This window comes from Lolium perenne, chromosome 2, assembly GCF_019359855.2.
Source record: "Lolium perenne isolate Kyuss_39 chromosome 2, Kyuss_2.0, whole genome shotgun sequence".
Lineage (NCBI taxonomy): Eukaryota > Viridiplantae > Streptophyta > Magnoliopsida > Poales > Poaceae > Lolium > Lolium perenne.
Window position 1 is genome coordinate 12,214,282 of NC_067245.2, and position 14,809 is coordinate 12,229,090.

Consider the following 14,809-nt stretch of genomic DNA (forward strand, 5'->3'; position numbering starts at 1 on the left):
AGCATCCTCATCTATCCACTGAGTGTAGTCAGTCAGATCAAGCCGGTACGTCGCAACAGCAGTAGAATACTCCCGGACCTTCCGGTCATACTCAGCCAGAGCAGTGTCATCAACACTCTTGGCTGCATCCTTGGCCTCCTGAGTAGCATCGGGGGCAAGGGCAACTGGAGTCGGTAGAATAGACGTTGTAGGAGTAGTGGGGCGTGGCGGACAGAGGACCTCGCCAGAAAGCACGCCCCAAAGACGAAGACTGCGCATGTGGACGCGCATAAAGGCAGCGAAATCAGGGTAATTCGCGCCATCAAAAATCACCGGGTAGCGAGGAATCGCTAGATAGCCCGACGAGGAATACATAACACTTTTTTTTGAGACGGGAGATTGGATCAACTCCCGATCAAAAACACGCGGACGGGGGCTTGGCGGGCGATGGGCGGCGGGAGGCCGGGGCGGCAGCCGGAGGCGGCGGGAGGCCGGCGGCGGGCGGGAGACGCGACGGTGGCCGGGGCCGAGGTGGCGGGCCGCGGGGAGGGCGGCCGGTCGAGGCGGCGGAGGGCGTCCGAGACGGGGCGGGCGCCGGTCGGAGGCGGCGGGCGGCAGCCGGACGGGGCGGCGGCCGGGCACGGGCGGCCAGGCGGAGGGCGACGGCCGGAAGCAGTGGCGGGGCGGGCTGAGGCGGGATGGCGGCGGACGAGCGGAGACGGCCGGGTGGCGAGGGAGAGGCAGCGGCGGCCGGGCGCGGCGGCAGGAAGCTTTGGCGGGCGGCGGCGGCTGCTGCGAGGAGAGGAGCTAACGTAGCTCTAATACCATGTTAGGGTAATAGACTTGTTGTATTACTAGGGGGCCAAAAGCCACAATATATAGTAATAGTACAGATACAGATGCAAATATGCAGGAAGCCCCCTAACATATGAGGAAACTACAATATACAATACATACATCTAATAGCTTATACCCTTGCTCAATGGAGCATTCTGCTGAAAGAGGAAGGAAGAGGAAAGCTGATGATGATGGTGAACAAGGTGGAGTTCCTGGCTCGAATGCCAGCTCTGATGTCGTGGCCGGAGCCTGGTTGACTCGAGAAAAGAGGGCGAGGATTGCACTGGAGGTATGCGACATGAACTGCGAGAGGAAGTCGGGGCCTCTGCTGATCACGACGGCTGATCTGACTAGTACATTGGGAGCTAATGCCTTGATGCTGGTGGGCGACGGTGAAGACTTTAGGATTATGCATAGGCCTTAAAAAGTTTCTCCTGCCCATCTTCTTCACGTGATAGTTGTTTTCCCTCCCTGTTGTGAGCTCTCTATGCGGTGTTGAGACTCCTGCCCTAGTTTCATTTAGGACGTGTAAGGGTAAAAAATTGATCCTGGCAAGATGTGGGTGGTCTGTAATAACGTTTGTAAACTTGGTTTCAGCCTCTGCCCTGTTTTTCTAAAAAAAACTTTATAGAAAAGATTATAGATAAAATAACACAAATCTTTCCCTTTTTGTGAACTAACATAAATCTTACCAAGCCGATTATGAGAAGTAGTAGGTCATCAAATTAGGATGTCCTTTTTTTCTGGGTTTTTAATGCTTTCTCGGGATAAATCAAATATGAATTTAGAATTTCATAGTGTGCTCTAGAGGCATCTCGTATTATTCGTGACGTAGAAAGTTTGCATATATAAGTCTGGAAGCGTGCACGTGCCTGCTATCTTGCCTGGTGCAACACATGCAACGTATACACGTACCATGGTCTCGCTCGACCATTGCCTTGCCGGACAACTTCGTGCCTGATTTGCCCAGGAAGTCCTATGAAATTTTGGCTTCCGACGCAAGCCAACAAAAATAACACGTCAGGGAGAGTGGCGCCGTGCTCTAAAATACTCTATCCGACGACCCCTGATCATGCGCAATATCCAACACACCACATGGTGCAAACCGCGCTCCATACCACAACCCGAAGTCCCGATCAAGCTCTCTCTTGAGTCTTGACCACGTATAAAAACCACACCAAATCCAAGTTCACTCCGTCAGACAATTCTCAGCTGCTCGATGGAGAAGAAGAGGGTGGCCATCATCGGCGCCGGCGTGAGCGGCCTGGCGGCGTGCAAGCACCTGCTGGAGCGCGGCTGCCGGCCCGTCGTCTTCGAGGCGGACACGCTCCTCGGCGGCGTGTGGGCGCGGACGCCGGACTGCACCTCGCTGCAGTCTGAGCGGGCCATGTACCAGTACTCCGACTTCCCGTGGCCGGACTCCGTCACCGAGATGTTCCCCAACTGCCGCCAGGTCGCCGACTACCTCAACGCCTATGCGCACCACTTCGGCGTGCTCGACTGCGTCAGGTTCCGGCATCGTGTCGTAGGGATGGATTATGTGGGTGTCGGCGAGGAGGAGGTGGCGGCGTGGGAGGAGTGGACCGGGTGCGGCGAGGCGTTTGGGGATGGCGCCGGCGAGTGGCGGCTCGCGGTGTCTGACGCTGACGGCCACGTTGAGGTAAGTAGTGACTGAATTCAGTAATTTTCATTTTAGTGATCCCCCATTTCGCCATACGAGTGAGTAGTCAGTAGTGACAACAAGTTCATTTTCCTACTCCTGTCAGCCAATGACTGAATTCAGTGATCTTCTGTCGTGCAAAGATGTGCACACATGCCATTTTTTTTATTTTCGATAAAGGAAATATATTAATATTAAAAGATATCAATTACACCTAGCATCTACAAGGCAATACCCGATCTTAAAAAAACAATGCAATGCTCTAATGGCATTACGGAAACACACAGCCAAAAAAAGAGAAAAATGAAAACTAAGAAATAAAAGGCTCGCTACAATATCTCAGCCTTAGCAACAGAAATACATCTATCACCAAGACAACACCTAAAATTCAGACTTTCCAAAAGCGACGTCTCCAAGAAGGAAACAATGCACCAACACCATCGTCGCCCGATCAAAAATCTTAGGTTTTGACCCTGAGGATACTCCCGCTCTCAAAACAATGTCTTCAACAAGGACATTGTCACGCACAACCACTTAAGGACAGATCTTGGGTTTTCACCCTGAAAGGTAAGACTGAACTTCATATGTGCTGACGCCCCCACTTTCATATCACTGCTACGAAGCCCGGAACACCAAGCAAGTCCCTCAACAGCGCAGAGACTTAAACCTCCCTTAGCTAGTTCTTAATCTGGCCTTCATGATATTTTCTTCTTCTGTCTTCACCGTGGATCAAATGTCACTTGATGTCAACACAGAACAAAGTTTTGGGAAGCTCCCTCCATAACCAAACGGTCGGAATAAAATCATGGGTGTGCAGGACCGAATACCACTGATCCAGCAAACTCCAAGCAATAAAAGCACGGTTACATTTGCCGGCGGCGCCTCCGGAACTCAGCACTCCGTCCAGATCGAGAAGGGCAGGCCTCATGTAGGTCTTCATCTTCGCACAAGAGAGACCCTAGGATCGCGGACTGCCGCCTTTATTCAGGTCAGGACCCACGCCGGCGATCATCCCAGGCTGTCAAGGTTGCCGCCGGAGACACAGAGCGCAGATCCCGTAGTCTGGAGTCACCGCACACGCCTGGGCACCGCCGCAGCCGAAACGCCAGCCTTCCACCGCCGGCCGCCTAGTGGCAAGGAGAAGAGGACCTAGGGTTTCCCCTGCAGCTCGCCCCCACCCATCCCTCCGCCGCCGGGAGGGCTCACCACCACCTCGTCATCCCTCCTGTCGCCATCGAGCCGAGCCCACGCGCCACCACCGAGGCACCCGACGAGTGGGCCGCGCCCTAGCCCGAGGAGGAAGTCCCGCATCCGCCCCCTGCGCGCGAGAGGACGAGGAGTCCCCGCCGCCGCCTCCGCCTACCAGGCTTTGCCTGGCCGCGCCCCCTAGCGGCGGCGAGGGAGGGGAGGGGGAGAGGGGGGTGGCGGCGGCTCGGTAGGATTTCTCCCGGCCGCCACGCGGGGGCGACACGGGAGGAGATGCTCAGAGGGGGTCTTCAGCGAGCACTTGGAATGGTACCAGCGGTGAAGCCATGCCATTTTAAATAGTAGCTCTACAAAATGGAGTAGAGTGTCGTACTTGAAACACCCTTTACTAAACGATGTTTTCTGTAACTCAACTACTCCGCATACTTTTCTCGCAAACAAAATTGACCATAGTGTTTCCTATATCCAGACACACGTAGCAGACTTTGTTGTTTTCTGCATCGGGAGGTTTAGTGGTGTGCCCAACATACCCACCTTTCCTCCGGGGAAAGGTCCAGACGCATTTGATGGACAGGTGTTCCACACCATGGATTACTCCAAAATGGGCACCAAGAAAGCTAACGAGATGTTGAAGGGCAAGCGTGTGACTGTCATTGGCTACCTGAAATCAGCGCTGGATGTTGCCGCTGAATGTGCAGAACTAAATGGTACAAACTCCTACTACCAAAATAATATTTTTCATGCCAAAATTTAATATGTTATCACATATTTTGGTTTTACGAGAAAAGGTAGCGTACTGGTCCTGAAATTGTGTGTTATGATTACATCGTCTGAATTTCAGAAAAATCTTATTGGTCCTGCAGGTACTGAACATCCATGCACAATGGTAGTCCGAACAAAGCATTGGATCTTTCCAAACTACTATGCCTGGGGATTCCCAATATCGTATTTGTATCTAAATCGCTTCTCTGAACTCCTTATCCACAAGCCTGGTGAAGGCTTCCTCCTAAGCCTCGTAGCCACCATTTTGACACCATTGGTACTGCAAGTCAGCATGTGTAATTCTTTTTTCCTTTAAGTAATTTGTAAACTAACTAACTACGTTTCAAACTAAACTATTACACTATTTTTGTTTGTGTATGGGACTATGGGTACGTAGCGGTGGTTATTCTCAAAGTTTGCTGAGAGCTACTACTCCATTCCCATGAAGAAGCATGACATGGTGCCCGAGCATAGCCTTTTTGAGGCCCTAGTGACATGCTTGATTGCCATTACACCCAAGGACCATTACAAGAGACTAGATGAAGGCAGCATTATTCTGAAGAAGTCAAAGACATTTACCTTCTGCAAGGAAGGTGTGCTTGTTGAAGGCGAGTCTTCACCGATAAAGAGCGACATAGTTATCTTCGGAACAGGGTTCAAGGGGGATCAGAAGATCAAGGACATGTTTGTATCTGAATATTTTCAGAGTATTGCAGTCGGACCAACATCCTCAACGTTACCCCTCTATAGGTTACTTCTCTGTATATATCATTTCTTTATATTCCCAGCTATGTAGTTTCCAATCTATAAATCGTTGCTAATTCTTTGTTATTTTCAGGGAGTGTATACATCCTAAGATTCCACAGCTCGCGGTCCTTGGTTACTCCGAGAGCTTGGCGAACCTCTACACAGCAGAAATTCGGGCCAAGTGGCTGGCACATTTCCTGGATGCTGGATTCAGATTACCAAGTATTAAAGCAATGCAGAGTGATATCCTTGAGTGGGAGAAGTTCATGAAACGGTACTCTCGCGGCTACTTCCGCAGGTCCTGTATAGGCGTTCTTCATATCTGGTATAATGATCTACTATGCAAAGACATGGGATGCAACCCGAGAAGGAAGAAGGGCTTTTTCGCTGAATTGTTTGGTGTCTATGGTCCCAGTGATTATATTAATCTTCGCCCTAAGTAAAGACAGGGGCCATGGGCTTTGATCCTCATGAACGGCACTTATCAACACAACTCTGTGTCTGCCATACTACTGTTGGCATATTTTACACGTTCAATAAATCTTCTTTTAGTACATCGTAAGAAGCTAGACAGTCAACGATTACACATGAGTTCTTGAGAATTGTACAAGACTTAGAGCTCTACACCATGTTCAAATTTAGCCCTAACCCGGCCAGGCCAGTCGCAGGTCATCAACTTGATCATCAGCACCTAAAGTTAAGTGTTGAAAACAAAGTTCCGAACAACATTCATTTCAATACAACTTAAGAGAGGTGGAAGACGACATATGTCAGCCTCGATTAGTCTAGCAAGACGCTTCATACAATCCAGAAGTCAAATTCACAGCTATTGCTATTGTGTCGTATTTGCATGCAGAAATGTGAAGATATAAAATCACATGATATGTTCACCCAATATTCAAAAGCTGAGGGAAATCTTCAGTTGCATAACCATAAAGAACTAGCCGTTGAATAACATATGATGTATCAGATAACATAAAACCAGCAGGATATAAGTGGTATCCTCTAATTGGGTACACTATTTTCAGTACGAATAATATTCCAATCTATCCAACACTGCAACGCATGCTACCACAACATGTTCAGTAACTGATACAACAGTGAAGTTACTAAAAGTTCAGAGTTGCCAGGACACTGGTGTGACCATAGCTAGTGAAGGAACCATGTGCTCAAGTACTTCATCACTACTACCTCTGAAACAAACAAGAGAAAGGTTATCGATAGAATAACCTTCACTTAAATCTAGTACTAGTATTTTCGTTGTCCTCTTGTTGTACTTGAAACTTTTTTCAGCTTGAGCATCACTGCATCAGACTGACGCTACAAAACCGAATTAAGTGAGAACCAAATTATTCAGACTGATGCTCGGCTCGGAAGCACTCTTGCGCGAACATCGTCCTGCTTGAGCATAGCAACCTGGGGAGAAGTCAAAGCATGGAAAGCCATGCTCCCGGCACGCTGAGCTACCGAGCCCACATGGCGATTCCCGCACAGTGCCGGCGCGAGGCGAGCCGGGCCGTGAGCAGCACCAGCGTGCTCGGCAGCATACTAGATTATGTGATTGATGTGCAGACTAGTTCATGTACAGCAGGCACAGCGTGCGTAACCTAACCTCCTAAATCCATGGATTACACGAGCTATACAGGGATAGTGGAGAGATTACAGAAACCGAGTCGAGGTTGCAATTAACAAAAAAAAGTTACGAGCGCTCGCCGACCTGCGCGTGGTGGGACAATTTCTTCAGACAAATTCAGTTTTCCTCAAGAGTTTGTTCCTTATGTGTAGTTTTTCGTCAGTTCCGACAAATGTAAATTCTTTTCTTCAGTTAGCAAAATAATCCGAGCTGCGATTCAGTGGTTGTTTCTGCATGTCCAGATAATATTGTGGGATGGCATGATGCTTCGTGGTCATGGCTACGAAATAGGGCCATGGATCATAGGCATCTTGGCCAGGGTCATCCAACCACGTGAACCGGCAACATCACCGCCTTCCCTGAGCTTGATCGGCATATCTCCAAAATAGAAAGTTTTCACGGGGCCAGAAGGAGCCAAGGAGCCAAAAAGAATGCAGGTTCCTCTTACACCATACGTTTTCAGTGTGATAGAACTTTATTGCTATAGCCTTCATCTTCCCTCGTTTAAATTGCACATAGCTCCTCTTTGGAGGACTTTATTTTGCAGATAACTTTGGAGGTTAAATTACAAAGCCATGTGAAGTATCACTAGTAAAGAGCTGTGTCAGGTTACTGATTTACTTGAATGATGCCAACTCATAGACTACAAATATATGTTTGGTTACATTCAGCTCTTACGGAGATAAAACAATCTGTGTTTTGTATCACAGCAGAACTGCTAAGAATCACACCCAGCAGAGTTTATGGACCCTTATCTACAACATAGGAGTGTAGAATCAAGCTATCAAAGCTGCATCAAGTCACACAACTCGGCGCAATTCTCCTGTGTTGAGTGCAAACCTGCGGTGCTGTGACAACACGGATGGAGCTACCAGGTTTTTCTTTTGCAGGTCAGTTACCTCGTCAAGGAAAGATGGGTTTTCCTTGGCTGCACCGAGCACTGCTTGAAAGATCTGCAGTGGGTCCCCATGACTGACAATAAGAACAGCTGAACTGCATGAAGTTCAACATACAAATCAATTCCCTCCGGCATTATAATGGGAACATAGGTCAATAGATAAGCTGCCAATTGGAATGTAATAATATTGGTTATGGTTGTTCTAGTGCTTTTCAACCAAAATGGTATAAAACAAAATCTAGTCATGCGCCAAGTCTAGATGAACTATTAGAACTTAAGCATTTTAGTATAACAGTTGAAAGCTTCACAAGGTGGCTCTGTAACTTAAGCCCTGTTAGTGGTTCTTCAGGTTTCTGCATCTATCAGCACTCAATACTCTGTAAGGAATTGTACGAATTGTTATATCTGCATAGTAAAATCATATATACATTATAGCATTCTTTCCAGATCATAAGTGCTCTAGCAGACCACAAGGTGTTTGTGTTTCTAGTTAATTCATGCCAGAAGGATATCACCAATTACAAATACACCGAAAACTAAAAAGATGTGGCAAGACATGCTGTTCTGCTTTGCAAAGAGACCCTTGGAAACAGAAATGCAGCCTCTTAATCTGCTGGCGTAGATTATTTTTTCTTTTTAACTGACATTTATGGAAATATTTTATAGTAAGACGTATATAGAATTTGGTGATGGTATAAGACCAAATGCAACTATAAACATGAATAAACACATATACATCATTTAAATTATAATGGGATGCAAGTATGAGTACCCTTGTAACTCCATCTCTATAGAAGACAGGACCCCTGCGAGTCTACTAGCAACACCTGCAACACTCTCGCCACCTTCTGGAGCCATAAAGGGATCTGCTTCATCTACCGCCCAGACCTCTGCATACTACCACATCATATTAGATATAGTAACTGGCTTATGAGATAAGATCAGAAGGAGCACCAATACACCATGTGCTACCAAATGCAGGGTATTCTTGAAATTTTCAATAATAAATTTACCGAAACAAAACTTTATGGCATGTTTCTGCTAAAGAAGTTAATAGTGGCCATCGGGAATGGTATCTTTTGCAGGGTTTCTGCTAAAGTGGTCCTTGGCACACATTTAGCAGGGAATGGTATCTTTTGCACGTTCTTTGAACTCCCTCAAAATGCAAAAAAGTTAAGTAAAAAAATCATGCACTGGCTAACATCTGACAGGACACAAGCACCAAGTTGAAATTTGAACACAAGCTGTAAACTAGCATTTCAACCTTGAGCATGCATGCTATGCTAGTAAAGGATGCATACAAGGATGCATACAGATCGTAGGAGACTTCCTATCTGAATTTCAGAAGGCCCTGTCGTTTTACTTGTCAGCTAGGAAAAGAAAGATTTCTGAAAATGAGAGAAATATGCCTTTTCATTTTACCTGTTAGGTAAGAGAATTATATTTGGTAAAGAAAAAAAATGTCAAGTATCATAGTTACTTGTCATATATTTTCTTGAAAAAAGTAAATGCCCTAAGAAACATATCAAATACAATGACCCATTGTAATTAATGCATGCCACACTGTTGTAGTTTAACAAGATTATACTGAGTACTGACACACCAAGTACATCATCTATTTCACTGAATTTTTGCGTGCTATCTTTCCTGAAAAAAATGGATTGCACAAGTATACCATAAAGATTATTTGCCCCTGATATTATTCGCCTCAATCAAATATGTATAAAAAAGAACATCTATTTGTAAGTATCACTCTGTATCAAGTCGTTGTGAAAAAAAATATGAATCTGACTGCTTTCAAGTTGATCAATGTTTGTTCACCTGGATGATTAATTGTGAGACTATGTATTATGTAATAGATCACCAAATCTTCAATCAGTACAGTAGTACTGAATTGTTGAAAACGAAAAAATCACCTGAATTAACTAGTTTAAGATCAATAGCATACCATAATTCATCAAATATTATAGTACTCCGTAATAAAAAATTCATTAGTTTAAAAGAGTTTTTCACTTGATGCTCTATGATCTGCACGTTTGATGTCCCTATGAAAGAATCTCCACAGTTCAATGCATGAGTACAAGCTCACCTTCTCATGAGAAAGCAACTCATATGATGGTCCAAAATAACGCTCACGAAGTTCTACGGCTGCCTGCAAATGAAACAGACATCAGTGTACTAGATGGTCACAACTCACAAATACGAGATATATAGGATCTAAGGCATTTCCATCCACTGGGAAATAACTAAGCTTCGAATACACATTAGAAATCCAATTTTCAAGAAAAAGTGTGCCACGATATTGAAGCAACTATCCAATTGAAATTACTTGCACGCACTTTGCTGGCCAAGAAGATATCTTGAGAAACTAATTGTGGAATCCATTAACCGAACAAATATTCATCGAGGAACCACTCACTTTGCAGCTGGGGCCATCAAATGGAACGCCAAGCACGCCAGCGACCGCCCTTGCCGTCTCGGTGGTCCGAGAGAACGGCGAATAACGGATCTTCACAGAATCTACAGGCACACCCATCTGCTCAAGCTCCTGCACGAGAAGAAACGATCACTTCCCCCCAAGCACTACCGCACGCCCACATCCAGCAGGAAGCCATAGATAGATTCGAGCTCGATCCGTACCTTGCGGAGCGACTCGCCTGCGCAGCGCGCCTGCTCGACGCCCTGCGGGGCCAGCCCGAACTCCGGCTTCGTGCCGTTGTCCTGCCAAGCAAGATTGGATTTTAGGGAATATAGGAGCAGATGGAGATTGAAGAGGGCGAATTGGGATGGATTGGACGAATTTGTACCAGTGAGGAGACGATGATGCCGCGCTCGTTGGGGACGCTGCGGCCGTGGCGGAGGATCCAGTACCGGTTCCTGAAGATGGGCAGCGGCGGCGGCGAGTCGCCGATCGAACCCTCCATTTGCCCAAACCGCACTCGCTCCTCACTGAACAAGTAAACTAATGTTAACCTGTAGGCTGGGGTTCCGGCTGTGCATAACCGAACTGAAACCGAAAACCGAACCGAAAAAAACCGAACCGAAATTAATTTTCAGTTTTTATGGTTTTATGGTTAGGTTTCAGTTAGTAAAACATCAAACCGAAAGAACTTCGGTTAATTCAGTTTTTAACCGAAAAACCGTGGTTAAACCGAAAAAACCGAACACACAGCGCAACATAAAATCTGGCCAGCCCAGCTTCACGCGTAGCCTTAATATAGCACTTAAACTGTTAAGTTTACACGTAAGCTGGTTCTCTGTGGTGGTCATGTCCTTCCATGGGCGGAGCTTCAGCTCGGCATGCCCGGGCAGCTGCCCGGGCTCGGACTCGTCCGGCAGGTGTGCAAATCTCACATGATTAGGCGTAATTTCGTGATCAGCGTGGTGCATGCCCGGGCTAAAATTCCAGCTCAACGTACTCCTTCGGCCTAAGTTGCCAACAGCCCAACAGACCTAGAGCCTACTTTCAAATGAACTGAAGAATCATGAGGATAGTTTGATCGTTCCGTCCAGGAAGGCACGAAACTGATTCGTGAATTGGTTGTTCACATGCGTCTGTTCGTCTCCTGATTGGCGACGGCGGCTGCAACAACCTTGGTGCGGCCACACGTTCACGCCGGCTGTTCGAATTTCTTTCTTTTTTTGTTTTGCTCTCTTGCAAAATCTTTAGTACAATCGTACAAAAATACAGAAAATAAAATATATGGCCAGAAAAGTTACTTTTCAATCTAAAATTCGCGTCAACTTTGGTTAGTTTGTCTATTACCGAAACCGAACCGAAATTTAATGGTTATTACCGAAACCGAATCGTATTTTTATACGTAACCGTATTAACCGAAGTATTGAAACCGTATTTACCGTATAACCGAATAAACCGAACCGAATTAACCATATTAACCGAACGCGCAGCCGGAGCTGGGGTACAGCCTTTTGATGTACTAGCAAAAAATAATCCTTTTTATTTATTATGGTTTATATGTACGACGCGACGACACAAAATGCAACGTGCAATTCTGAAAATCTTAGTCTGTGTGACACTTTCCAAAATCAATTTTTTAAACCTTAGTTTCTGTGACATTCTCTAGCTTAGGATTCAACTAGTCTGTAACATAAATATCATTCCACCGACAATTATAGCAACAGAAAAAGTTAAACCTAACCAAAGCGAGAGAATTTACATGGGTACCCCCTCCAATTTTTATCCATCTCCTTCCGCCGTTCCTCTGCCTTATCTCCTCTCGCTCGTTTTCTCTCCAAAAAATCCGACCTTTCCCTAGTGGCATGCTCCTCCCCTCCCGTGTCGTCGGTGCTTACACCTCCACCCCGTCGCCCCCACACACCGTCAAATCTGCATGCAGTGGGAGCCATTGTTGCGAGGGGTCGTTGTGGGGTGGGGGAGATGGATGCGATGAGGCCGTCACAACATGTAGTTGGCCAATCGAATCCTGCAGGGATGTCGCGTGCTCTAGCATCTCACTGCGGTCCTTTGTCGAGCACCACCTTCACCATCGACGGTGGCCACGAGCTCTATGGCTTCCAGCTATGCACCCCGTCTCATCTCCACATATGTCATGTGTGGTGGTGCTGCCATGGGCGGTAGTCCGGAGCGAGGTGCAGCCATGGCTAGTAAGCGCCAGCCCGGTGGTCTGCTGCCATTGGCTACGGAGGGGGGAGGGTGCTTCCAATGGCATCGGGCAATTCTCCAGCCGACTACAGGGTTGTTACGAGCCATCGAGAACAACAAATGCTTCCTGCGGTGTCGGGCAGTGTTGTAACAGGCTATGGGGGATGCTACCATGTGCCTATGGCAATGCTACCCTACCATGGGGGTGGAGTCGAGATTGGAACACAATAATATTTGTTTTGCTACACTAGTTTTTTAAATGCTATAATACTTTTTTGACCCACTGCCAAAAAAATTGATGGTACGATTGTATAATACTATAAGAAAAATTATTGTGATCAAAACATGTTTTTCTTCATAGAAGCATTTGCAGGATTTATGTGGGAATTAGTTTGCTACAATAGCATTTTTTTTTTTTGCTCGGATCGAAAGATTTCTTTCTTCATCTAGCGTTTGTGGGATTGGGGAGGCCAATTGGTGTTGGCCTCTAGACCAAAAATAAGAGATTTTATCCTAGGGACGCCCATTAGTAAAACCGCGGCTACTTTTCTACCGTAATTTGCACTGGTACGTGCGTGACACCACCATGCTCCGAGAGATAGAACTTGTCTGATAAGATCCTTTTTGGAGCGTCGGTGTTCAGGATAACCACATAGCACGATAACTAGCTTTTGAGAGTACAATTTCGACAACTTAATGACAAATCAGTTTGGATACAAAGAGACAACGAGCTTGAAGAAGGATAATTCTTCCTCCGAATGGACTTAAACAGGATTCTCCATGCTGGGATGTTTGAGACAACCGCATAGCACACCAATTGGCCTTTGAGAGTACAACTTTGAAGAATATATCGTATATATACTTTCCACAACATGCATACAACTGAATCCACCACTCCAACTCCTCACATATCTTGTAAAGTGTAAACAGATCGAGTATCCAGCAGCAAACTAGCTAGAGCCTTGACCCGTTCCCTGCAATATCGACCACGAATCGGTAGCGGACGTCGTTGCGCTCGAGCCGTGCGAGGGCCTCGTTAATCCTGTCCGTGGAGACAAGCTCGATGTCGCAGGTGATGTTGTGCTCCCCGCAAAGGTCCATCATCTCCTGCGTCTCCTTCATCCCTCCGGTCATGCTCCCACTAACTGTCCTCTTCCCGAAGATAAGCGGGAATGACGGCAGCTCCACGGGCTTGTCGGGGGCAGCAACAAGCACCAGCTTGCCGTTCACCTTGAGCAGCTCGAGGATGGGGCCGAGCGAGTGCTGCGCCGAGACCGTGTCGATGACGTAGTCTAGGCTCCTCGCCATGGCCTGCATCTGCTTGTTGTCGGTGCTGAGGACGAAGTTGTCGGCCTTGAGGCTCTCCCTGGCCTCGCGCTCTTTCCCCGGCGACGTGCTGATGACGGTGACGCGGAGCCCGAAGGCCTTGCCGAACTTGACGGCGACGTGTCCGAGCCCGCCCAGCCCGACCACGCCCAGGCTCCTCCCGGCCTCCCCCAGGAGCATCCCGTGCTGCTTCATCGGGCTGTACACGGTGATCCCGGCGCAGAGCAGCGGCGCGGCGGCATCGAGCGGCAGGCTGTCGGGGATCTTTACGAGGAACCTCTTGTGCGCGACGATCATGTTGGAGTAGCCGCCGTAGGTGACGGTGCCGTCCCAGAAGATGCCGTTGTAGGTGAGGGTGACCTTGTCGCAGTAGTTCTCCTCGGAGCGGCGGCAGTGGTCGCAGTCGAGGCAGGACGCGGCGATGCAGCCGACGCCGACGCGGTCGCCGGGCCTGAACCCGGAGACGTTGGTGCCGACCCTGGCGACGACGCCGGTGATCTCGTGGCCGGGCACGACGGGGTACATGGTGATGCCCCACGCGTTCTTGATGAAGTGGAGGTCGGTGTGGCACATGCCGCAGTACTGCACCTTGATGGTCACGTCGTCGACGCCGGTCTCCCTACGCTTGAAGGAGAAGGGCACGACCTCGCCGGACGCGTCCATGGCGGCCCACCCGCTCACGGACTGTGTGTGGTTCGGGGTCACCTCCATCGCCGAGAATCGGAACTCTCTTTCTCACTATTGCTTAGACAGTTGTGTGTGCGTGCGTGTGTGTCAGAGAGAGGGAGACGCTTGCTGTCTTTTGCTATGTGTGTGGGTTGTGATTAGAGCAGCACCTAGCAACGGATACTTATAGAGAGATTGGCGACGTTGGTCATTGATCTGGTCGTTTTGTAGAAGCCCTTTCTTTAAGCCTATAGTTCATTTGTTTTTGGGAGTGGTTGCACTTGACACTAATGGTTACAATTTGCATGTGTGCACGTCATAAAAAGTGAGCAGTTTCGCCAAGTTGCAGGTGTTCGATCGCTGACAAGCTTGATAAACTAAGTTCCTAGGCACATGTATGTATAGACTGTAGTGTACCAAATGCATACCCGGGTAAAATTTCTGAGGGTAATTAATAGATTATTTATACAA

At 47.6% G+C, this 14,809-nt stretch overlaps 3 protein-coding genes across 3 annotated transcripts; 1 reads left to right on the top strand and 2 right to left on the bottom strand.

Moving 5' to 3' along the window:
• Window positions 1–1,911: 1,911 nt before the first annotated feature.
• On the top strand, window positions 1,912–5,742 carry LOC127331176 (probable flavin-containing monooxygenase 1). The gene is made up of 5 exons (XM_051357239.2): window positions 1,912–2,476; window positions 4,152–4,389; window positions 4,546–4,721; window positions 4,842–5,194; window positions 5,283–5,742. Exons 1-5 carry the CDS (start codon window positions 2,036–2,038, stop codon window positions 5,632–5,634), a joined length of 1,560 nt encoding a protein of 519 aa, XP_051213199.1. The 5' UTR covers window positions 1,912–2,035; the 3' UTR covers window positions 5,635–5,742.
• Window positions 5,743–7,424: 1,682 nt separating this feature from the next.
• Window positions 7,425–10,671, bottom strand: LOC127331177 (uncharacterized). The gene is made up of 6 exons (XM_051357240.1): window positions 10,530–10,671; window positions 10,363–10,443; window positions 10,142–10,270; window positions 9,812–9,874; window positions 8,495–8,619; window positions 7,425–7,817 (listed from the first exon to the last, which is right to left on the bottom strand). The coding sequence occupies exons 1-6, from the start codon at window positions 10,644–10,646 to the stop codon at window positions 7,625–7,627; spliced, it is 708 nt and encodes a 235-aa protein (XP_051213200.1). The 5' UTR covers window positions 10,647–10,671; the 3' UTR covers window positions 7,425–7,624.
• Window positions 10,672–13,183: 2,512 nt separating this feature from the next.
• Window positions 13,184–14,478, bottom strand: LOC127331178 (probable cinnamyl alcohol dehydrogenase 6). The gene has a single exon (XM_051357241.2). The coding sequence runs from the start codon at window positions 14,381–14,383 to the stop codon at window positions 13,301–13,303; it is 1,083 nt and encodes a 360-aa protein (XP_051213201.1). The 5' UTR covers window positions 14,384–14,478; the 3' UTR covers window positions 13,184–13,300.
• Window positions 14,479–14,809: the final 331 nt, after the last annotated feature.

What these genes read in the sequence shown, in the direction of transcription:
- LOC127331176 (XM_051357239.2), top strand. Translation starts at nt 2,036, where the DNA reads ATGGAGAAGAAGAGGGTGGCCATCATCGGCGCCGGCGTGAGCGGCCTG. An exon ending in ACGCTGACGGCCACGTTGAG is followed by an intron (nt 2,477 to 4,151) that starts GTAAGTAGTGAC and finishes TCCTATATCCAG; the next exon opens with ACACACGTAGCAGACTTTGT. An exon ending in TCAACGTTACCCCTCTATAG is followed by an intron (nt 5,195 to 5,282) that starts GTTACTTCTCTG and finishes TGTTATTTTCAG; the next exon opens with GGAGTGTATACATCCTAAGA.
- LOC127331177 (XM_051357240.1), bottom strand. Translation starts at nt 10,646, where the DNA reads ATGGAGGGTTCGATCGGCGACTCGCCGCCGCCGCTGCCCATCTTCAGG. An exon ending in AGTTGCTTTCTCATGAGAAG is followed by an intron (nt 8,620 to 9,811) that starts GTGAGCTTGTAC and finishes ATGATGTGGTAG; the next exon opens with TATGCAGAGGTCTGGGCGGT. An exon ending in ATAGAGATGGAGTTACAAGG is followed by an intron (nt 7,818 to 8,494) that starts GTACTCATACTT and finishes AACTTCATGCAG; the next exon opens with TTCAGCTGTTCTTATTGTCA.
- LOC127331178 (XM_051357241.2), bottom strand. Translation starts at nt 14,383, where the DNA reads ATGGAGGTGACCCCGAACCACACACAGTCCGTGAGCGGGTGGGCCGCC.